This window comes from Apiospora hydei, assembly GCF_038363865.1.
Source record: "Apiospora hydei strain CBS 114990 chromosome Unknown utg000009l_segment0_segment0, whole genome shotgun sequence".
Taxonomy (NCBI): Eukaryota; Fungi; Ascomycota; class Sordariomycetes; order Amphisphaeriales; family Apiosporaceae; genus Apiospora; species Apiospora hydei.
The window spans coordinates 5,495,955-5,517,987 of record NW_027117368.1 but is presented as its reverse complement, the minus strand read 5'-3'; the positions used below and the strand labels follow the sequence as shown (position 1 = coordinate 5,517,987).

Here is a 22,033-nt window from a genome sequence, read left to right as displayed (position 1 = left end):
CGTGCAGGACAGACATGCTCTCATTGGGCGGATGGCAGCATCTTCTTATACTCGATATTAACCTGCTGCCACAACCGCGAGCCTAAAACTACTTTACAAGCGCCAGCACAGGCATTCCAAAGCGAAAACACTCATGAGTTCGAGATTATTTCAAGGACGGAAGTTCGGACATGGCCAACTGTCTCCACGGGAAAAAGGGTGGGACTGGTAGCTTGAAGCGATCCAATCGGTCTGTCGTATTTCTCTAAAGCGTCAGTGGCTAGACTCGATACCGTTAGTCCAGGTAGATTGCTGTTCCAACATTTGATCACGTACCAAGTTGCCGTCCTTGGCTGAAAGGAGAATCAGCTTCCAAATTCGCGCATCAGGCATTCAACATTCGAATCACCGATTATTCCGGATTATTCCAATATTCAAGGTGTCGGGAAGTGTTTTTTTCAAGTGTGCCTGCCTACAGTTACACATAGGTGGCCCGTGCGTTTCTCTGATCCAGCCACGACATATTGTCCAACACTTTCTTTATCTTGATGTTTCGAAGAGCAAGCGAGCTCTTCGAGGCCGAAGCCAATCGGAAGAAGCACCCTCGGTCCAAACAGTTCACAGGTTGCTGGACTTGCAAGCGGCGTCGTATTAAATGCGATGAGTAAGTCAAACCACCCGCCACAACTGGAGATGGCTGACCGCCCTGTTTAGGGCAAAGCCATCATGCCAGCGTTGTCAGAAGATGCACATATCTTGTGAAGGCTACGGTATACGCCTGACTTGGGTGCAATGCAATGGTCAAGATGATGATGCCACCGGCTCAGAGGAAAGAAAGCCCAGACGGCTTATACTGTGGGATGACGACTCAAGCAGAACGGCGGGACTTTCGTCGAGCGCGATTGACGAGACCTTAGAAAGGATTGATGAATGGATACCAAACGGCTCCCCGGGTCTCGGGCAATTGGGCTTTTCCGTATTTTCGGCCACATTGCCTCAATCGCCGGCTGCTCGAACAGTGGCGGCAGACAGCATCGGAGATGAACCGTCAATACAGGCTCATGAAACGTCTCCATATACCAGCACTCTCTGCTTGAATCAAGGCAATCCGGCTACGGAGGGCAGTACGAACGGAAACCTCCAATCCACTGAGTTTGAGGATGCAGAAGTACTGTCAGATACCGTCGTGGAGGAAGAGCCACTTGGCCAAGGCACTATCTCCGGCATCCTGCCCGCCAGTGCTGAGCAGTTCGGTGTTGGGTGCATGAGAGACACACCCCCGCCCGTGCCATCATCCGTCGCCGAAGCGCCAAGTAACTACTCTATGCAGTCTCACCCACAACCTACACGCCACTTAGACGAGCTCTTCATGCCCAGGAACCAGAAACGATTGATCCACCACTGGGTGACCTTCACGAGCCGCAAGCTGGTGCTCCTCGACGAACCGCACAACCCCTGCCGCACCCTGATGCTGCCAATGGCCCTGGCAGGCCTCATGTCGCCGAGCGCCGAGTCCAACTCCAACGTGGGCATCTTCCACGCCCTGTGCGCCTGCGCCGCGTATAACCTGTACGAGCTCGGCGGGCGTGCTGGCGGCGATGACGACGACCTGTCCCTGGCGCTGGCCCACGACCAGCAGGCCATCCGCCACCTGCGGCACAACCTCGCCCGCGCCGACGAGCACCGCGACGCCTCCTTCGCCATGGCCATCATGGCCTGCATCGCCGTCGAGGCCGTCTCGGGCACCACGCAGCGCTGGCGCACGCACGTCTCGGGCGGGCTGGCCTACTTGGCGCGGCTTCACTCGCGGGACGACGTCGACGAGGCCATGTTGGCGCCCTTTCGGCGACACATGGTTCTGATGGCCATCCTGTGCGACTTCTCTGTGGCTGATGACCTGAAGGCGTTCTTGAACGTGGAGGATGTGGAAGGGTCGAAACAGCAACAGCAGCCTGCCGAGAGTCTCGAGTTCTCGTTTCCGTACTACGGCGTCTCGCGGTCGTTTCTTAAAGCGCATGATCAAATGAATGTCCTGGCCGCCTCGGATGGCGGGGCTTCTTCTCCTGCGTTCGCCACCGAAGAGATGAATAGACAGTTTGATGCATTCGAACTTCAATTGTACCTCGGGTTTCCCATCCCTTCCCAGTATCCAGGTGGGGGAGGCAACCAGCTACACGCCACCATCATCCAGCACGTATCGACGTCGTACTACTACGCGGGCCTGGTCTACTTCCAGCGCAGCATTCGCCAAGCCCCGGTGGCGTCGGTCCAAGCCCTCGTAGAGCTGGGTGTCGCAGAGCTCGAGGCCATCGATCGGGTCGGGAAGGGGGAGCTGGGCTGCATGATGCTGTGGCCCGTCCTGGTGCTGGGCGCCGAATGCGATGAGCCCAATGTGCAGCAGCGGATACGGGCCTGGTTCCGGGGGCAAAAGAAGCTGGGGTTCAGGAACCTGGTGGTGCTGGAGGACTTGATAGCGCACGTATGGCAGATGCGCGCTGCAAATGCTAGCATTAGTGGGGGTGGTAATGACGGACAGGGCAAGCAGGTGGATGTGGATTGGCGGGAAACCATAGCATTACCAAGGTTTGATGTCTTCAGGCTCTAGATACAGGCATTGCCGAGCCCCGCGACGAGACATCGCTGACCAAACCGGAAAGTCCTACATACTCTACATATTAAGTGCTAATGAGTGAAACAACGAGAACGTTCAGACCCACGACAAGCATGTGTCACTTCCAGCGCCGTAGTCCTATTTCTCAGAAGACTTTCTCATGGCCCTGCGATGATCCATTCTCTCGAGTTCGGACGCCACGAATGCCTCCCAAGTCTGATCACGATCACCACGGCTGTTTGCTGCTTCCTTGTTCGAGGCGCCGGTTCCCTTTGTTCCCAGCTCTTCTTCCGTGATCTCTCCCTCTTCGCTGCTAGTCGGAGCCCGGAGAGCCTTGTTGTTGTTCACAGCGCCTCGATTTGTCGGCGACACTGTAGCAGACGCCGAGTTCCAAGTGTGGGTCGTGCCAGCTGAGCCAAAGGGACTGTCAGTTCGCTGCTGGGTTGCGACAGTTTTGTTAATGCCTGTTTCCTTGGCGAAGGGATTAGCAAACGATGTCCTTTCTCTCCTAGCCTAGCACCTTAGGCACTAGGAGGGGCATTTGGCTTACCAGAGTTGACGCCGCGCATGGTGTCGGCGCGCTTGTTGACATCGTCCAAGGCGGAGCCGACCAATTCCGTTCTGTCACCAGGCAAGCCTCCCTGGCGACTCTCATCCTCCCGCAGACCCGGGTTCGCTAGAGTAGTCGGGATCGGGATCTTGGGGATCGCCGGGTGCGACGGGTCGAACTTGCGCGTCAGGGCCTCGCGGTCCGGACGACGGCCTCCCCAGAAGCGCCGAAGTCGAACTTGCTGTAGTCGTAGTCGCGCTCCGCGGCGGCCTGCTGGGGATCTTCGTGGTAGCGCAGGGTGAAGTCGGTGGTCCAGGGGAACGCGACGAGGCTCGGCGTCGTCCAGCGCACGAGGGCGGCCAGGTCCGCCGGGCCCGACCCGATCTGCGGCTTGTTCTGGCGGCAGGTCAGGAGGTAGTAGAGGTCTTCCTCTTCGCGCTCGCGCGTGCCCGCGGCCGGGAGCAAGGGGCACTTGTGGTACAGGTGGTTCTTGGTGTTGCAGCGGGGGCAGGCTAGGACGTAGCCCGCGCTGGAGATCTTGGAGACGCAGTCTTTGACTTCGTGGCCCTCGCGCTTGCAGTAGCCACACGTTGTCGCCCATCTTGGTTGTTGGTCGGCGTGGACAGGTTGGGACTCGGCGTGAACAGAACGGGATTCGGCGACTCTTGGGACAGGACCACCAGGGTTCTCGATGCTTCGGGCGGGCCTGGCTGCAGGGGACAGGGAGCGCGTTCTTCGGCGACGAGGTTCCGATGCCATGCGGCTGCTGGGAGGACCGCGACCGTCAAAGGGCAGTCTCTGCTCTATGAGCTCCGACGGCTGGTAGCGGTAGTACTCCGGCGTGCGCTGGCGGTAGTATCCATGGGGGTAGCCGCGCGGGTAGTCAGCTGGGTAACGTTGGGCCATGAGAGCATCTCGCTCGTCCCGTGGAAACTGGACGTATTCACGCCGAGGGCTCCAAAGATCGTGCGGGTGTGCCGATCTAATCGGGGTTAGGGCGCGAGCGCGGCGGTCGTAATCCCGATTGAAAGGCTCTGGCTCAGGGGGAGGAGGACGATGGGAATCGCCGATCTCATCAGCTCTGCGCTGTCGCTGCAGAGGCTGCTGAACCGGGAAATTGGTGCGACGATCGGCGACCTGAGGCGCTCTGGCCTGCCGCGACTCCTGGCCTGCCGCAGGACGAGGGCGAGGCGAGGCGCGAGTGTTCCATTGGGATTGTTGTGAACGCCGAGGTTCTTGATTCGGGGGCTGGCCACTCGATGCCTCCTTCTGGCCTTTCTTAGCCCTGCTGCCTCGGCGAGTCATCTTACAATGTTGCGATCGAAGTTTTCTCGGCAAGATGCAATAGCAATGGATCGCTGATCTAAGCCCTGACTATTTGATCACAAGGAGACGTCGCCGACAATGGTGTGAGTATCGCCGACAAAAAAAGGGATGTCGATGATAAGAAGCCAATGCTTCCGGTGAAGAGGAAGAATGAATCGCAGTTGGAGGGTGCAAACGAGAATTTTCAGGTTGAGAGAAGCACTTAAGTAGTGAACGTTCTAGCTGAAATGGCATTGAATAGAAGCAGCAAAGGCCCAGATCTGCTTGTCACAATCAATCAGTTACTTGAAGAATGTTCCTGTGCTGTATGATCAATAAGCCTCAGGGAGATAAATTCACGTGCCGCTTTCTCCAGCTGCCACAGGGCATGTAGATTGAATGCCACTTAATAGTCACGTTTCGATTACATTGAATCGACGATAGATTCACTGACTATAAAGTAATGCTGGCCTCACCACCTACGGTTATAGGAGCAGCCATCCATTACACCCGCGAAGGAAACCCAGCTGATAGAAGGCTGAACAAAGGTATGATACTGAAACTGGAAAAGGCACGTGTATCAACCAGTGTCTTGGATGCTACACTGTATCAAATTCTGTCAAAGACTGGATGTTTCCCCTTGTCTCGCGCCTGGAGACACAAAGTGCCAACTGTATTTCGAGATTCGACAACATAACTACAAAGAAAGGATTCCTTCTCCAGAAGCATGGCACATCACACATCACACTGCACACAACGCACAAGCCTACATTGACCGGGCCACTTCGTGTTATTGGTATTCAGATCGATGGCCGAGCAAGCTAGAAACCCAGTTTCAGGTTATTAAAATTAACTACAAAACAGGTTTTATTTTTGGAGTAATAAACGAGAATACTGAAGATAATAACATGAACGATGAGGCTTCTTAAAACAACAAGTAGAGGGAGTCTCTACATACATCACACGAGCTCAACTTTCTGCATTCCTACACCGTCAAAGAAGCTTTGCTCCGTCGCCTGTGACCCAACCTGATAAGAGCCTGTTGGAACCTCCATCGACGGCTCCGCCAGCGCACTGAGATACGACGTGCTCCACGGGATGTAAGGCGGAGGCACCGGCCGAGCGAGGTGTCCTGCTCCCAGGCGGCGGTACACCGGTCCATCCTTCCTTTCTTCTCGCTTGAGCAGCAAGACGAAATCATCCAGCGGCGACCTGCTATACGTGCACTTGACCGTGTACAGCCGGAGTAGGTAGAGGCTACCGAAGTCGGCCTGCTTCAGGGGCCCGTCCAAGTGGATAAGCAGACCGGACGGGTCCCCGTCGCCGGCGCCGATTCTCGTGTCGAGGGTGTTGCCCACCCTGTCCCGATAGAAGGAGCTCGCGTAGGGCGGGATGTTGAGGTTCAGGGGTTTCATGCGGGCCGAAATCACCAGTTTCGACGAGAGGAGCCGGGATAGGTACTCGGGTCCCTCCCATTTGCAGGTGAATTCAACGAGCACGGCTTCACCGGCATAGTTCCCACGTATCTCTGCGAGTTCCCAGAGGTTGGCGATGTAGCGGCACTTCATCGAAAGCCACGACCAGCTCGGGAGACTGTTCCTACATGTCAGAGGTGTCTCATCCGGGATAGTAAATGGATGGGGATGTTGAGAAACACTCATACTTGCTAAGCGTTGGGTCGTCGAAAGTAGGACGACTATCATAAGAATGAAAACTGTACCATCCCAGATCCAACCACATCAAGCCCCCCCACAGACCGAGCGCAAACTCGGTTCCCGTCTTCTGCGAAAACGCCTTGACGATGCCCGTCATCGCCGCCATCCTGTCACTCTCGCGCGTGATGGAGCGTCGGCTGTACTCGGTCACCAGCACCCACCATTTGGCACCGATTTCCCATTTCCAGTCTTCGTAATGCCGCGCGAACGGGTGGCCGTGTTGTAGAGAACACCGTCTTCTGAGCTTAGCCCGGCGGCGCACTGGTAGAACATTTGGCTGTCAGTGAAGTGGACCAGGCGAGTGGACAACATCTGTTCCTGGAGAACCCAGGCTCGGCTGCTCAGGGGTCCACTGCGGATCGTGTCGGGTGACGCGACAGGGTAGCGGATGTAGCAAGCATCAGGCGGCTCAGCATTCGAAGTATTGGGGCTCGGTTTTGACGACTCTTTTGCCCTTCGCAAATCTACTCTGGTCGCAGGAGTCACCGAGTCAAGATAAAGCCCGCCGTCTCCGTCTGGCGATGAGGTAGCCGCAATCGTGAAGTAGCTGCCCTGATACACATCGGCCATCTTGGCAGCCTCCACGGTCCAGTCCTGCAAGTCATCTTGAACAATGCAGAGGGAGTCGATCCACAGGTACTGGACCTCCAGTACCCTTGCCACGCGTATGGCATCCCTGAACGTCTTGGGAAGGACTGAGATCCATATCCCTGACATTCTGTCACGGAGGGTAGCTTTGGCCGTGGTGAATGGCTTGGTAGTGGTAGATCCCCAGCAGTGGCTTAGGGCAAGGTATCGTATGCGCGATGTGGAGGGATCAGGGGCCACGTCTCCCGACCGAACCAGCTTGATAAAACGGTCGTCCAAACTCGTGTTGACGTCGAGAAACCTCGCCGGATACGGCGGTGCGGGAGCAGCGCATTCCGCATGCTTGTCCGATTTGTCAGTGGAGCAAGTGCGCAGCCAGGACACAATTGTATGGGCGCGGTCCTCGAAGTAAACTGGCTTGGTAGACCATATGGCACTGTGCAATATCCGCTCTAGTGAGATTGTCAAGCGAATCAGCAAGCACCATTGCAGATGAGGTCTCGGAAAACCACCCTCCTCGAAATATGTCCCATAGAGGGTCATGATACTCACCACCTTCAGCAACAACGGCGATGGACTTCTTGCGGTCGGCGTCGCCGAAATCGTTGTTTATCATGTCAAGTTGGGAGTGCGCGCCCAAACAGAGGATTCCGGGGGCAGCTCTGTAGGTATTCCAACAATGAGGCCTAGTGAAGATGGCCACGGGGAGATCATAATCAATCGTCTGGGGCAGAGTGGCCCACAGGTCAGACTGCGTCTCGTCCGACGGCGGAGGCAGCAAGTGCGTGGCTTCCATTCTTTTGGCGGCGACCCTGGCCTGCATCCGGTCAACAAAGTCGGCCTTGGCGGTCTGCCTCGGGAGCGACTCGGACAACCACCGGCACAGAGCGCACCCGGCGGGTTGAAGGTGCAGCTCAAAGACGCTGAGAAGGAATCGGCGGTGCGGCCAACTGCGGTTTCTCCAGGCTACCTTTTCTTCCGGGAAGTCGCTCAGTCGGACATCCAGGGGACGCTCGTAGTAACTGAGCCCGGGATCTGGGCCCTGAAAAGTCCAGAGCGCAAGCAGTTGGCAATCGCTGCAAATAGGCATGGCTGAAAGGAGTTTGCAAACATTCAACGAAACTTGAAACTTGGCGTGACAGACAGGCAGCATACCATGCCGGCGCAAGCTATGGCAGTGTATTTATCTACGTAAACCCGAAGAGAAGCTCTGCGACAGAGCTGAGCAGCTGAACTTCGTGGCGTCGGGGTGCATGAGCGGGCCAATCCTGAGGTTGCATAGGCTCCAAGCTGAAGTAGCATTGTCTTTACGAGCTGAAAGCGTGATGCTAAGCCCAAGACACCGAGCGACTGATATGGAAATGGTCATGTAGCACAGTAGGTACTTCCGACTACCGCATCCTTAGCCACCAGAGTGTCATAAAATCTGCTCAGGTCCGAGGAAGACAAATCTTGAAGACTGTGACCCAATAAGATAGTCAAGGGAGACTTTGAATACAAAACACCCCATTGTAAGGGCGAAGGTAATGCTGGATTTCTGTCACGGGAGTTCGAGAAGATCGCTACATATCGGCAATTGAGAGGGAGGAAATCATCGTGATATATCGGTAAAAAGTAAATTGGGACGTATTATACAAGTCTTTTTCTTCGTGTAATACGTAATAGTTAATAAGTACACATTGTCCTCAGACCAGGCCCAGGTCCCCAAAAGGACCAGGTAGCTGTTCAAGGCCAGGCCATCGCTGATGCGTTTCCAAGCTCATCCCTCCTAGCTGAATGATTCAGAGAACTTTTCTTTACCCGCCCATGATACACGCAATGGTCGTTGGTCAAGCTCGTTGACCCACGGGCCAAGCAGAGGAAGTGTTGATGTTGATTACCCAACAGAACAGGTTACGATCAACCCATGATCATGCCCTTCATGCCTGCCAGGTCACCTTCCTTGGCTGCGATCTCGAAGTAGCCATAGATGATGCTGTCATGTTGTTAGTAAGGTACAATTTACAAAAAGGGGTTGGAGAAAAAGCTTACGTGACAGCCAGAAGAGTACCAGTACCGGAGCCGAGGGCTCCCATGAGGTCACTGGCAACGGAGAGAGCACCAATGCAAGCACCACCGAAGGCGGCAGCAGTGGGAATGATGCGCTTCAGCTCCTTGTACATGCTCTGGTCACGGTGACCAGCCATGACGAGACCCTGATCCTTCAGCTGCTTGGCGACATCGCGAGGGCTGGAGCCGGAAACCTCAATCCAGGTCTTGGAGAAGATGGCGCAAGCAGTGAGCATGTAGGCGATGTAGACAGCGGTGTGGATGGGGTCGAGAAGAGCATCCTTGAAGTTCAGGGGAGGAGACATGTAGTAAACGAGACCGGAGATGGCGGACAGCTGGGCGGAACCCTCCTTAGCCTCCCAGACACCGAAAAGACGGACGAGGAGGTTCTCAGAGAAGCGCGAGTACAGCATCTGGCTGATCAAGAAGATGTTGGAAGACAGAGCGGACTGCAGCATGATGGGCATGTTGGAGGTGTAGAAGAGGCGGACGGGGTACGAGCCGCGGGCACCTCGCTGGCGCGAAGACTTGACGGGGATCTCGACACGGAAGCCCTGGAGGTAGATGACGGCGGCGAAGACAGCCAGAGTAGCCAACAGGTTCATGATGTTGGGGAGGTTCTGTCGGTAGAAAGCCTCCTGCAGAGCACGCTGCTTGTTGGGCCAGGTCATCAGGAGGTGGAAAAGGGCGATAACGGCACCCTCGAACTCGGGGCCACGACCGGTGTTGATCGAGGTGGGAGAGAAAGCCTTCCACATGATGGACTCGCAGATGTTGGTGGCAATGAACAGGGAGATACCGCTGCCAAGACCGTAGCCCTTCTGGAGGAGCTCGTCGAGCAGAATAACGATCATGCCGGCAACAACGAGCTGGAGGATCAGGAGGAAGACGATACCGGCACCAAGATCGCTAGGGGGTCCGTAGAGACCGGTGAAAACGTAGACGGTGGCGGTTCCGGCGCTAAGAATGAAGGCGAAAAGCTTCTGGGCGGTTTGGTAGAGTTCGCGGTCGGACTTGAGGTCGAGGTTGACATCGATCATGTGGGTACCAGCGAGGAGCTTTCGAGTGTCAGTACTTGAAGCCCAAGAGGTACGCAAGATCTGGAGGCTGTAGACATACCTGGAAGACCATACCAGAGGAGATAATGGGAGTAATTCCGAGTTCCATCAGAGTACCACGGTTACTGGCCATCATCATACGAAGCCAGTATAGCGGATCGGAGGTGTCGGACGAGACAATACCGTACAAGGGCATTTGGCTCATGACCAAGAAGATCAGCAGCGTGAGACCGGTCCACATCAACTTTTGGTTGAAGGGAACCTTGGTCTCGGGCTGCTGGACCTCGGGCAGGAATGCCACGAAGGGCTTCACGAGCTGTTTGTGGTGTTGTCAGCAGGCATCCTGAGCTTCGTTGGTTGATGTGGTGCTTCATTGTGGGCAGCGCAGGATCGCGTGGGTATGGACGGCCACTGGGAGGTGACACTTACATCGAGAAACCGTACTACATTCGAGAAAAGGCATTGTTAGCGATTTGTTCCATGGCATAATGTAGGTCCCCGTCACCAATTGGAGGCAGGGTCGCATCGCCATCCAGAGCTTGGAAGGTCACGATCAAGCCGGATTTCGACCTGACCCGAGGCTTTGGAAGCTCTGGATTCGGCATGAGGGTGAGGAGTGGGATAGGCGCAAAAACTTACAACTACTCATTGTGGCGGAAGTATCCCAATGGGATTGAGAAGCAGAAGGGGAAACTGAATGGAAAAGCGACAGTTGTCCCAAGAAGGCTGGGATGTCGCGGTGATGGAGAAGGGGGAGAACTATAAGGAAGGAAGGAGGGAAAGTCGACGTGGTCGGAGTCGAAGCGCACCAGCTTTCGCGATAGTTAACGGAGCCTGTCTAGTCAGTCAATCTGGCTTTAAAAATTGCCCCAACTAATCCTCAGCAGCAGCGAATATGTGTCCAGAAGCTGAACTCGGGTGGAGCTCCGTGCACGTGACACAATTTGAGGTAATCTGGCAGGAGCTTCAATGTTCTGGCTTCAATCAATTGAGGCCAGACTTTTTTGGGCTTGATTACTTAAGGGACGAAGCTGCTTCCCGCTAGGTACCGGTACTGTACCTAGCTCAAGCTGCCCGAAAGCAAGAGATGGGGAATTGGGACTGGCTAAGGAACGTTATTCCGTCCCGGACCGGGGGATCACAACCTTAATTTTGAAAAGGCAGTGGGCAGGTGGGAGGCATGGTCAATGCACAGACATTCATCAATTGAATTGAGGGACAGTTACCAAAAAGTGATGCGCCAAAAGGTTGCGATATCATTGCTTGGTACTGTATGCGCCACGAGCATTGAATAATTCTCCGTCCAATTTGATGGATATGCGCTGATGCGCAACCACGACGAGAATTTCCATCCGACTTGATAGTAACAAAGTCAATCGTTCGGTTCGCGACGCGGTTTCCCATGATTTCATGATATTGCGATATTTGCAGTCGAGAGTCGCCGTCCGCTATGTCGCAACTATGTCTGTCGCAAAACAACCCCGACTGCCCCTGGTGGCTATTATGGGGACCACAGGAACCGGCAAATCGGACGTAAGTCAACCACCAGCAGTATCTATCACTAGATATCTCAGTATATAGTAACTAAACATGATTCAATATAGCTTGCAGTAGATCTGGCCGTGCGATTTAATGGAGAAATCATCAATGCAGATGCCATGCAGATGTATCGGGGCCTACCCGTCATCACCAACCAGATCTCAGCCGAGGAACAGCGAGGCGTCCCTCACCATCTGCTGGCGACCATCGCGCATGACCAGCCTACATGGACGGTTGGTGTCTTTGCGCGGGAAGCGACCAAGCTGATCGGCGAGATTCGCAGCAGGGGTAAGCTGCCAATCATTGTTGGCGGTACGCATTACTACATCAGCGCCTTGCTCTTCGAAAACAGCCTCGTGGACTCGCAGAAGTCCGATAACCCGGATGTGGCTCACGTACCACAGACTGATACGCGCCAGCAGCATGCGATTCTGGAAGGGCCGACAGATCTGATGCTGCAAAAGCTGCGCGAAGTGGATCCCGCCATAGCTTCGCGATGGCACCCCGACGACAGGCGCAAGATTCAGAGATCATTGGAGATATTTCTTACCACAGGCAGAAAGGCTTCCGACATATACGCGGAGCAGCAAGAGTCCAAGGCCTCGGCTGCGCCGTCCTCCAGCCCATGGGAAGCGCTCATGTTCTGGGTGTACTCCAAACCCGACATACTCAGAGAACGACTGGACAAGCGCATCGACAAGATGGAGAAGGCCGGGCTGATGGACGAAGTCAGAGAACTTCATTGTTATTTGAGAGATCAAACAGCACTAGGAAACGACGTGGATCGAACACGCGGCATCTGGCAGTCAATTGGCTTCAAGCAGTTTGAGCCGTTTCTCGACGGAGAGCGGGATGGAGTATCTCCCGAAGAGCTGGAGAAACTACGAAATACAGGACTGGAGGATATGAAGACTGCCACTCGCCAATATGCGCGATCCCAGCTAAGATGGATACGGCTGAAGACCGCGCCAGCCCTGAAGGAGAGGGACGCCTTGAGGTACTTTTACCTAATGGACAGTTCCGATGCCTCCAACTTCTCAGAGAACGTTCTATCTCCGACGAGCGATATTACCAAACTGTTTCTCGAGGGACATGAACTGCCTCCTCCTGCAGGCGTCTCCGAGACCGCAGCTGAGGTGCTCTCGGCCTTCAACGACGAGAACATGAAGCCCAAACCGATCTTCGAGGCCCGCCATTGCGACCTATGCAATGTAACACTGACCACTGAAGACCAATGGAATAAGCACCTGAAAGGGCGCAGCCATCGACGTGTTTTGAAACACAAGAGCCGAACCGCATTGGTTCCGGTAGAAGATGGGAATGCCGTCGAGTCCGAACCGAGCAAGGCTAGCCCAATCGATCGAAGCGACGAGTCAACCGCAGCTTGATCAAATAGGCGATTCCGCATTTCCCAGCAGAATCTCAGTCGTGGTCTACCACCGCGAATGGTATCCAGTACCTGCGTCTTGGGTGAGCAATTCAGATCAAGAAGTATCTGTCATACCATTCCATAGTGTCATTCGAATTCATGCACAATTTCAAGCAACGTGGTCAAGTGTTCGTGTGGTTGTGCGTTCCCCGGTGCCGGCATCTTTGGCCTTTGGCACATGCATCATTTATTGGTCGACTCTTTTCGTCGTTATCAATCTTCGTCTCAAGCGACGGCAAAGTTCTTCCTCTCGTCTGGTTTCGTTCAATCGAGGTCCATCTTCTCTCCTCCCTCCACCTCCATCCCCTCGAATCTTTGGGTCACCTCCATCTCCATGGCGGCGCCCTCGGCGGCGTTCTCCTCCTCGGTGGGGTCGGGCTGTGCGGCAGCGGGCACCTAAACGACGAAATTGGGTTAGTATACCTATATCAAGGGTGATAAATGGGGTCGAGTGTCTCTATATTACTTACCTCTCCCTCCTTCTCGTCCTCGTCCTCGTCGAATCCTCCGGCGAGCTTGTAGAACTCGAGCTCGGTCCGAGCCACATCCTAGATGGCCGGAGCCGCATCGAGCAGCCGCTGGGCGGTGAGGGCGGTGGTGGCATGCTGTTCCTGCTGGAACGGCTGGCGCGGGTTCTGCACCCAGGCGACGCGGGCACCCAGCACGGCGACGAACAGGTCCAAGAACAGGGACGCCGACATCTCGGAGGCCCAGGGGGTGCGGGCCTGGACCTCCTCGACGAAGGTCAGGAACGGGACGACGTTCTCCTCGTCGGTCTTCTCCTCTTGCTGGAGCCTGGCTCCCAGCTGCTGCTCGGCCTCGGCGGCGGCGGTCATCATGCCCGTGAGGGCGTCGTTCAGAGGCTTGCGGTACTGGTTCCGCTTGTAGAAGGCGTTGCCGACGACGCCGGCAAGGCGGAGGCGCTTCAGCAGCAGCTTATCGCGGCGCTGCGAGGACAGGAAGGGCAGGGTATGATCGACGATCATACCTGCACGGGGCAGGATTTCGTACAGATCGACGGTGAATTGGGCCATGGTCGGCGATACTGATTGGAACTGGATTGAATACTTTTCAAAGAAAAAATACGTGGGAAATGGAAAAGTTTCAGATCGAGTTTGATGTTTTTCAATCTGAGAAAAACATGGAGAAGGAAAGGTTCAATCTCAAGGAGCTCGTGAAGCTGCGGTGTAGGTAAGCTCCAAAACAAAAGGTACCTCCTCAGGCATCTACCATGGCTATCAAACCACCACACCCTACTTAAATATCTAAATTGACGAGATATTCAATAACAAACACACCATGGTACAGTTGGTTAGCTGCACAGTTAACTCGCCTGCCTTCAGTTCAAGGGTTCGATTCCCTCCGTGAGCGTTACCCTTTGGGTTTACCTGAAGGGCTGGGGCCGTGTCCATTGCTTAACAATGATCTATAGGGTCTGGCGTAACACCAACGCTCAGTTAGTCCACTTAGTGGGCTTGTAGGCACCGAGTAATGCACATGGTAATCAATCTTTTTTGGTGTTTGGTGTTTCTCTTTCCTGTGGTTTTTGTCTTCATGTTCCCCCTCCCCTTTTGGCTCCCCCTTTTACCCCTGATCCATCAAGTGGCTCATAACAGTCATTTAAAATGTCATGTCCCAAATTTGATTGTGCTATTAATATATAACGTTATTCGGGCCTCATCCCATGATGTGGTTTTCCATCATATATGTCTGCTGCGACACCGCTTCATTAACCCAAGTGGTGTGATACAACATAACCTTTACAATTTGCAGGCACCTAAGACTCATAATATCGAGAATAAATGAATTACTGGTGCAGCAGATGGACTACTACACATGTTTGCTATCAGGGCAAGTAGGTGATCAGTTTGTTGGGGTTCATTGTAATGAGCAGTAGGCAGAGCTGTGAGTAACTTGATTGAATTATCCATGGGTGTCATGCAAATCAGTTACTCGGAGGGCAACGTAGCTTGACACAGTACGCAAGTTCTCAACAAGCAATATTCTACACTCCTTGAGATGCCATGGGCTCGTGAGGGTCCTGCGCGCGAAGGTGCGGAGATTATTTGCTTGAAACAAATCAGATGAGAACGCCGACACTTGGTTGTTTGGGGACAATATTGTTTGTACAACTTGGGAATTTCGATTACATAGCGTAAATATGTACAAGAATGTCTAATAAGAATGACCTCAATCTATCGCTTTTTGTTGTCTTTCACACCAGGAAACCCCATATGCTTTATGTACACTGCACCTTCGTCCAGACCACCTTAGGCGGCAGCGAAGCCCAGCGCAAGCAAGCTGAGGCCGAGCCCGCCGAGGATGACGTTGACGACGGCGGTGACGGTGAGCAGCAGGCCCGAGACGAGGACGTCGAGCCCGATGACGAGGGCGCTGAGGGCGAGCAGCAGCGGGTTGATACGGAGCAGGAAGGGCGCGAGGCCGAACTTCTCGATGACGGCGCGGATGGTGGACGCGACCTCCTGGACGATGTCGAGGACCTTGCCCGTGATGCACGCGGCGTCGCACTTGTCGCCGCCGTCCTCCTCGCCGTCGTCACTGCCGCTGTCGGTGCCGTTCTGGCGGGCGACGATGGTGCGGGCCGTTTTGCGCTGCGACTCGGACTTGGTGCTGGCTTGCTTCAGGGCCTCGGTGATGGCGGCGAAGCGCGTGTTGATGTCGTCGGCGATGGCGGGGATCTCGAGGGCGGAGGGGTTCTCGGGCGCGTTGTCACGAGTAGCATCTGGGGGAATGTTGTTAGTTTGATCTTGTAGAAAGTAACATGGCATGGGATCGCTGTAGTGGAGTCTTACTGATCTGCGTGGTCTGTACGACGATCTGCTGGTAGAGGTTATCGAGGATGGCACCCTGCGACTCGAGCTGGCGCTTTTGAGGGGCGGCAGCCACAGGGACGGCAGCAGAGAAGACGCTGGTGGCCATGAGGAGGCCGGCAACAAAGATGGACTTCATGATGGCGGTTGGGGTTGGTGGTGCTGGTGCTGGTGCTGGTGGTTCCTTGAAAGCGCTTAGATGGGCTTGGTGCTAACACTGAGTTGATTGATGAAGGCAATGTTGCTGTCCAGAAGAAGATCTACATTCAGCTCGGGAAACAGCGATATTTATCACTTCAGATATGTGAACTACTGCTCCAGCTAGGCTGACGTAGTGTACAATACCAATGCTACATCACGGTGGCCTAGCCCATTAAAGGGGTATGTGAACCTGGATGCGAGTGCTGAGGACCGTTGAGATCTGGAGATGATGACATCAAGCACCCCTGCCTAGCTGCCGACATATGCATCTAGTGCGCGGCTTGGGAATCGGTCAAGCCAACCGACGAGCCTCATCGCATTGTGCATTGAGGGCAGTTTGATTGCCCAGATGCGGTGGGTCTTTCGCGACCGGGATGCCGAGCCTGGCGGTAGGGTGACATCGTGGCTTTTGCAGCCCGCCCGATCCGGCCCAGGCCAGCCAGATTCCGTCATGGACCAGCTGGCTACCACCCCAATACCGGTTTCCGTCCAAATCGGTCGGTTGTCTCCTCCTATCTCTTGATACGTATGCTTTTCTTGAGGTGAGCTCACAGCTTACAGTACAATGACGGTAACGATCCCTTGACAGGGTTGTGTCACAACCGTCCGAAGATGCCACTAGCAGAATTGCCTGCATTGGGCAACCTCCGGCCAACTCGTAATATCTGATTGGTTGTTGCATCTGATGAGAACCATGGTTACCGTTGCACACCACGGTCAGGAACGGGCTGGCACTCTCAGTATCGGATCTTGTACAATCCAGATCGACGCGTCGTTGACAACTGTCCGCGCGCCTGGTCCCAGCGACACTGCGCTTTGCGACTTGGCGATCCTATTGGCTATAATCCGCCGAGTAGCTGGGTCCCCGCCCAGGCTCTACACGTTCCACACATATGCAGTTTGAGTGGGTGTCTTATTCTCCCAGTTCTTCCATTATCTTTCCATCCGATTTCCAAAACCATCACCATCCTTTCTCATCATCTCATAGTATCAAAGTCAATTGGGGTTAACACAATTTAGGCCAATGCTAAAGGGAGACGAGGATTTGTACGCACAACAACTGCAGTTATCGTATCGATTGAATTAAAACACTGCAGTGCCTGTCTACCTCAGTAGTGAGCCAAGCTGCTGCATATATCATTCCATTGTTCCTTTGGTTTATGTCAATGAAGGGAGCGCCTGAGACATTGCTTTCGAGCTCCGAGTGGCGCTCGTCAAGAATTTGATTTGATTTACCACTAGAAAACAACAGAAATGGAATCCAGACTTTCGAAGGAAACTTCCTTTATGATGAAAACAAAGGCAGGAAACGCCATACTCAAACCTGAGCTCGTTGTAGTTCAAGGTAAACCTCTTGATCACCACATTCAATAGGCAAAACTCCATTAGTTCCCTAAATCGAAGATACCTAAAAAGATACCGCTCAAAATGGCCATATCAGGAGTTGATGGGTGGATGCAAGCTTCCCTCGCCGACTTCTTTTCCATGAGGCCGAAGCCTTCCCAGAAAGAACTGGATGGATATGCAACTTCCCTGGTCCAAGGATCCACCATCCACCCCGTGGGGATGCAGGGGTCTCTGAGTTATACCGTCGTAGCAGTTAGGGCGGGTAGGAAGATCATTGTATCCTTTCGCATGCCCGGGAGCAAACTCGGCGGCCGGATCGAAAAGGCAGCCCAGAATGTCCATGGGAAGCTGGTACCTGTAGCGACCTTCCATGGGACGGTTTCCAGTCAGACCGCATATTATGAGCCCCTAAAGGTATGTAGCATGCCTTGCCTAGAGGGCAAGCCCTACCTAGAAGCGGTCTACTTTAGCCCCCAAGAACGACGCCACGATATTATCAAGCATACGATTTTCATCAAAGATCTGGCCAAGTTAGCGAATACCCTTGTAGTATAGCCCTATAATCAAGTATGACTGACCTTTATGGCAGGTATTTTGCTCGATGTTGGAATTAACCCCAGGCAGTAGACATAAGGCAACTTGAGACAAAACGCAAATCCATCTCGCAGAAACTCACACTCCTGGAAGACGCTCGAGCTTACGAATTCCTCCGGAATACCCTCACGCAACTACGTGGACCGCAAGGGATAGCTTGTTTATACAGTGGATCATGGCCGCAGGTCGTCACTCACGGCGATCTCTCGCAGACCAATATCTTGGTGGACCCAGAAACGCTGTCCATTACCGGCCTTGTCGACTGGTCGTTGGCCACGGTTGCGCCGTTCGGCCTCGAACTCTCCACGCTCCGGCGTATGAGCGGCTCCATGTTCAGCGACGGCTGGACCGATCACCCGTTCCGCCCGCAGACGGAGGCGGCATTCTGGACGGAGTTCTGGAGGTGCACCGGGATCGAGGACACTCACGAACGCGAGAGGGTCCGAAAGATGGCCGAGCTGAGCTGCAAACTCGGGGTCATACTCCGCTATGCTTTCTGCAATACTCTGGGTGGCGTGGCTCTTGATCAAGTGGTACCGAAGCCTGCCCAGTATCTCCGCTCTTGGCTGGGCCATCAAGCCTGGAGTGACTTGATTATCAAGGATTCTCCTGAGCCAATGAATTAAGGCAGAGTATGTCCGGAAAATGAATCATGAGATAGCAAATATATCGAAATGGCGTTCCTGTGGCCTGGGCCTTGATCAATATTTTCTTCCAAGCTAAAAATGATTGACTGTCTGGGGTGATCGATAGTTTCCCCTTGATGGCGAGAAAACAGCCCCCCCTCTCCGTACAATACTTAAAATCAAAGATCGACGAGTCAATGCAAGCCAAAACTAGGCTGGATTATTCAATTAGATATCGTAATCCGGGTACCAAACGTTCAAACGGTGCGCCGATCTTAATAGATCTTCCTTAGTCCGTGCAGTACTTTGATCTAGTGGAGGGGGCTGTTTTCTCTCCATTAAGGGGATGGCAAGCCCGTTGCTTCCTCTCAATAATTACTGTGTACCCAAATAGTAGACTAATGTATGTCTAAACAACCATGTCGTACTCCTACATAAGTAAGCAACAAAATTTCATGGGTCAAAATGCAATTAACAAAATGGCAATGCCATTATGGCACTCACTTATCTACAGCATAGGATCTGCACATTGTGGTTAGTCATGGGGAAGTTGAAGGATCGTGCGTATGTTTTCAGGGATGTTTTGTGGTAGGAAAATGTTGTTTGTCGTATTTTCAGCCAACCACCAGCATTGCTTGAACCACCCCTTGCCGTTAGCCACATTCAACGTCTCCCCGCCACTTTGTTGGAGACCTGAAACGCCCCTCGATCGTCCCGGAGCCCCTCATCAAATGGACCTACCTTTTCTTATTTCTGTGTTGTCACAAGATCGGAAACTTATTAACTCGCGTTAGTCCAGAATCCAGCAAGACCGAAAAGTGCACCCAGTTCACACAAATGTTGATAACGTATAACAAGCAGCCGCAGCACCAGAAACAACCAATTACAGCAATCTCGCAACAAAAGCAGACATAATGGCCGACCCAGAGGTCCCGAAATGCTGGTCCACCATACCCGTCGAGCTACTCGGCTCTGTCCTGGACCATGTAGGTTGAGCTGATTCGCTAATTCCGCAGCCTTGACGGCGGCGTACGCGCCTTATACTGATGCGATGCATGGAAGATTGCGGACAAAGGGACCATGAGCGCTCTGGGTCGAATCAGCAAGGCATTTTATCCCATCGTGATGCCGCGACTTTTCAAGCGCATCTATGTCGAAGATGGGCGCGTTCTGCGTCCGGATCTCGATAATAGAGAGTGTTACCCAGATCTACCTGGGATGATCCGACTGCTGAAACCACACCTCACAAACGCCCAGAGGAAGCAGCTCATGGACGAGGGAGAATACGAGGATCCAACGGTGCGTCGTGTCTACTCCCATCAAAGCTCTTCGCATTTCTCTTTGCCTCCAACCCCCGGGCATATGGGCTAACATACGACGGCCACTCCTTGCCTCGGATAAGAACGAAGATCCGGATGTATCAAATGAATGGCGCCCAACTGGTCTAGGAGACTTCGAGAGGCCTCCCTGCTGCAATCATGTTCGCCAACTGATTGTTGGCGATTGCGACGGTGGGGAGCACGATGAGGAGACATATGTTGGTCGATTTACCGAAGAGGCATCTCGAAATTGGGACCACTTGGAGTTCGTGGAGGTACACCAGATGACCGCGTAAGTAGAGAAGACACCGGTGGACCACGGCTCGACAAAGGCTTTTGTATAAGTGACTGACACAATTCTCGCGGGTGACGACAGGACACTGGCAGAGAACATTGCGGTCTGCAAGAACTTGAAGGCACTCAAATTATGTGGCCCTAACAATTCATGGCCCAGCCCGAGACTCTATGCCGAATATGCACCTTTGGCGATCGTCAAAGGCTTGGAACACCTGACCGTGAACAACTTCAGCGCCGGGATACCGTGCGAGATCCTGCGGTCTATTCTCGGTAACTCGGCCGCAACACTAAGGGGCCTAGAGATGCTGCTTAGACCGGAGGGCAACTTGGCATTTATGTTCAAAAAACTTGTCTTGCCTAATCTGCAGTCTGTCGGCCTCGGCTTCCAATGGGACCCGGATGAAAAGGACATGCTGGACTCATTGTTCACGGCTGTTGATTTTCCAAAGCTTACAAAACTAGCTCTCTACATCCCTACTGTTGGTATATCTGGACGCCTTACCAAAGTATTCAGGGCGATGCCTGAGGATGTTCAACCCAAGTTACGCACCTTGGTGATCGAAATGTTTACCTCGCCGGCTGACGAGGGGCCAGAGGCTAAGTGGCGGGCCGCGATGAGTTTCATCAGCTCTTTCCACACCCTTACGACTCTGGAAATACCGAACAATGTCTATCATGAGTTGGGTACCACCATCGATCCCGCGTTTTAGAAAATACAACTGCAAGCAATCCTTGCGCACAAGGGCTTGGAGACGCTGGATATATCCTACAGCGGAACCCCGTCTGGCTTCAAGTGCATGCTTCAGTCCGCGGAAACCATTCGCTGTATAGTCTCCGCCCTACCGCGGTTGCGGGTGCTCAAGATAGCGCCGGAGGAGGGCCAGATGGTACGTTTTTCGTGGGCATCCATATTTTCACGTAGGTACATGTATGTTTGAGCAGCTACTGACCAGTAAGCAACAGGCCGAGGCAGCGAAAGCATTGGCCAATTGCGCCAATCTGGAATCTCTCACGATTATCCGAGGCGTCAGTCTTCCTAATGCTGTCTTACCGGCCTTCCTGGCGCATAGGTCACAGCCCCGAGACGGTGTCTCTCGTTCTGGCGAGTTTGTCTGGGAGGAGCACTATCGGCTTAAAAGGATCTCCAACGGCCGCAACGTATGGGAAATCAGTTCGCAGCCCGGGACGGGGACGAGCCAGGTGGAAGGGTTGACGAACGGGCAAGTGGGCGAGGCGAGGCGAGAAGTATTTGTCCGAGACATCTCGGGTCGCGTGGGTGGTTGCGATTCCGCCGAGTCTGAACTACGCCGATTCGAGTGGATAGAAGCAGTCGCCAAGGATACGAGCTGGGTGGCAAACCAGGGGAGACCACCCAGACTCTCCGGAATTGACGAGGACTGGGAGTCCTACATACCCACACAAGACACAGCAAGCCTGTGAGTATTTGCTCGGGGAAACCCCCTCAGCACTACTGCCACCCGCACGCGTCCGCTGCGCCGTAGGTGAGAGTCGGTGGAGACCATTGTATGGAGTCATTAGGTAATGGCAACTGGTGGACGGCCGGCTCCGACCCCGGCGCGTCGAGTTTACCGCCAAACTGGAGGACGGTCAGCACAGAGGATCGTGGAGTGGATGGGGCCTGGAATGTCTGGGGAGCCTAGGGAGCCTGGGAGCCTAGGACGTCGGGACGGTGACTGTGTGCGGTGTGTTGGTGGCAGTCGCGAGTTGGTCGTGTGCGTTTGTCGGTGGCGGTTGTAGCATTCCGACCCACTTTGGCCAAACTCGACGGGCGAAAAAAAGTACAAATTTGCTTCCTTTTGTTCATTTCCAACTGCAGTAGTTCTCGTCACACAACTCTACGTCAGTGTCCTGGACCTCTGCAACACTCGTTTATTGCGGTTTTTCGGTTTCTCGCTTGCCTGCTTTCCTCTCTGCTGAAGCTGGAATGTCTGGGGGTTTAGGGATATTGATTGCAGTCTGGAATTCATAAATGCT

At 53.9% G+C, this 22,033-nt stretch overlaps 10 protein-coding genes across 10 annotated transcripts; 4 read left to right on the top strand and 6 right to left on the bottom strand.

Annotated features, from left to right (window-relative positions):
* Nucleotides 1–724: 724 nt before the first annotated feature.
* On the top strand, nucleotides 725–2,584 carry PG997_013544 (uncharacterized protein; the record flags this gene model as incomplete). The annotated part of the gene is made up of 1 exon (XM_066817858.1): nucleotides 725–2,584. The coding sequence occupies one exon, from the start codon at nucleotides 725–727 to the stop codon at nucleotides 2,582–2,584; it is 1,860 nt and encodes a 619-aa protein (XP_066663550.1).
* Nucleotides 2,585–3,326: 742 nt separating this feature from the next.
* Nucleotides 3,327–4,445, bottom strand: PG997_013543 (uncharacterized protein; the record flags this gene model as incomplete). The annotated part of the gene is made up of 1 exon (XM_066817857.1): nucleotides 3,327–4,445. The coding sequence occupies one exon, from the start codon at nucleotides 4,443–4,445 to the stop codon at nucleotides 3,327–3,329; it is 1,119 nt and encodes a 372-aa protein (XP_066663549.1).
* Nucleotides 4,446–5,404: 959 nt separating this feature from the next.
* On the bottom strand, nucleotides 5,405–6,266 carry PG997_013542 (uncharacterized protein; the record flags this gene model as incomplete). The annotated part of the gene is made up of 2 exons (XM_066817856.1): nucleotides 5,405–6,038; nucleotides 6,109–6,266. The coding sequence occupies 2 exons, from the start codon at nucleotides 6,264–6,266 to the stop codon at nucleotides 5,405–5,407; spliced, it is 792 nt and encodes a 263-aa protein (XP_066663548.1).
* Nucleotides 6,267–6,307: 41 nt separating this feature from the next.
* Nucleotides 6,308–7,838, bottom strand: PG997_013541 (HET domain-containing protein; the record flags this gene model as incomplete). Its single annotated transcript, XM_066817855.1, has 2 exons — nucleotides 6,308–7,200; nucleotides 7,301–7,838. 2 exons carry the CDS (start codon nucleotides 7,836–7,838, stop codon nucleotides 6,308–6,310), a joined length of 1,431 nt encoding a protein of 476 aa, XP_066663547.1.
* An 809-nt stretch (nucleotides 7,839–8,647) lies between these two features.
* PG997_013540 (Protein transport protein SEC61 subunit alpha) lies at nucleotides 8,648–10,504 on the bottom strand (the record flags this gene model as incomplete). Its single annotated transcript, XM_066817854.1, has 5 exons — nucleotides 8,648–8,723; nucleotides 8,780–9,855; nucleotides 9,917–10,171; nucleotides 10,285–10,298; nucleotides 10,495–10,504. The coding sequence occupies 5 exons, from the start codon at nucleotides 10,502–10,504 to the stop codon at nucleotides 8,648–8,650; spliced, it is 1,431 nt and encodes a 476-aa protein (XP_066663546.1).
* A 761-nt stretch (nucleotides 10,505–11,265) lies between these two features.
* On the top strand, nucleotides 11,266–12,782 carry PG997_013539 (uncharacterized protein; the record flags this gene model as incomplete). Its single annotated transcript, XM_066817853.1, has 2 exons — nucleotides 11,266–11,388; nucleotides 11,460–12,782. The coding sequence occupies 2 exons, from the start codon at nucleotides 11,266–11,268 to the stop codon at nucleotides 12,780–12,782; spliced, it is 1,446 nt and encodes a 481-aa protein (XP_066663545.1).
* A 589-nt stretch (nucleotides 12,783–13,371) lies between these two features.
* Nucleotides 13,372–13,857, bottom strand: PG997_013538 (uncharacterized protein; the record flags this gene model as incomplete). The annotated part of the gene is made up of 1 exon (XM_066817852.1): nucleotides 13,372–13,857. The coding sequence occupies one exon, from the start codon at nucleotides 13,855–13,857 to the stop codon at nucleotides 13,372–13,374; it is 486 nt and encodes a 161-aa protein (XP_066663544.1).
* Nucleotides 13,858–15,093: 1,236 nt separating this feature from the next.
* Nucleotides 15,094–15,793, bottom strand: PG997_013537 (uncharacterized protein; the record flags this gene model as incomplete). Its single annotated transcript, XM_066817851.1, has 2 exons — nucleotides 15,094–15,566; nucleotides 15,637–15,793. 2 exons carry the CDS (start codon nucleotides 15,791–15,793, stop codon nucleotides 15,094–15,096), a joined length of 630 nt encoding a protein of 209 aa, XP_066663543.1.
* Nucleotides 15,794–17,283: 1,490 nt separating this feature from the next.
* PG997_013536 (uncharacterized protein) lies at nucleotides 17,284–18,422 on the top strand (the record flags this gene model as incomplete). The annotated part of the gene is made up of 2 exons (XM_066817850.1): nucleotides 17,284–17,616; nucleotides 17,871–18,422. 2 exons carry the CDS (start codon nucleotides 17,284–17,286, stop codon nucleotides 18,420–18,422), a joined length of 885 nt encoding a protein of 294 aa, XP_066663542.1.
* A 1,080-nt stretch (nucleotides 18,423–19,502) lies between these two features.
* On the top strand, nucleotides 19,503–21,478 carry PG997_013535 (uncharacterized protein; the record flags this gene model as incomplete). The annotated part of the gene is made up of 5 exons (XM_066817849.1): nucleotides 19,503–19,721; nucleotides 19,825–20,033; nucleotides 20,118–20,722; nucleotides 20,765–20,925; nucleotides 20,981–21,478. 5 exons carry the CDS (start codon nucleotides 19,503–19,505, stop codon nucleotides 21,476–21,478), a joined length of 1,692 nt encoding a protein of 563 aa, XP_066663541.1.
* Between the last annotated feature and the right edge of the window lie 555 nt (nucleotides 21,479–22,033).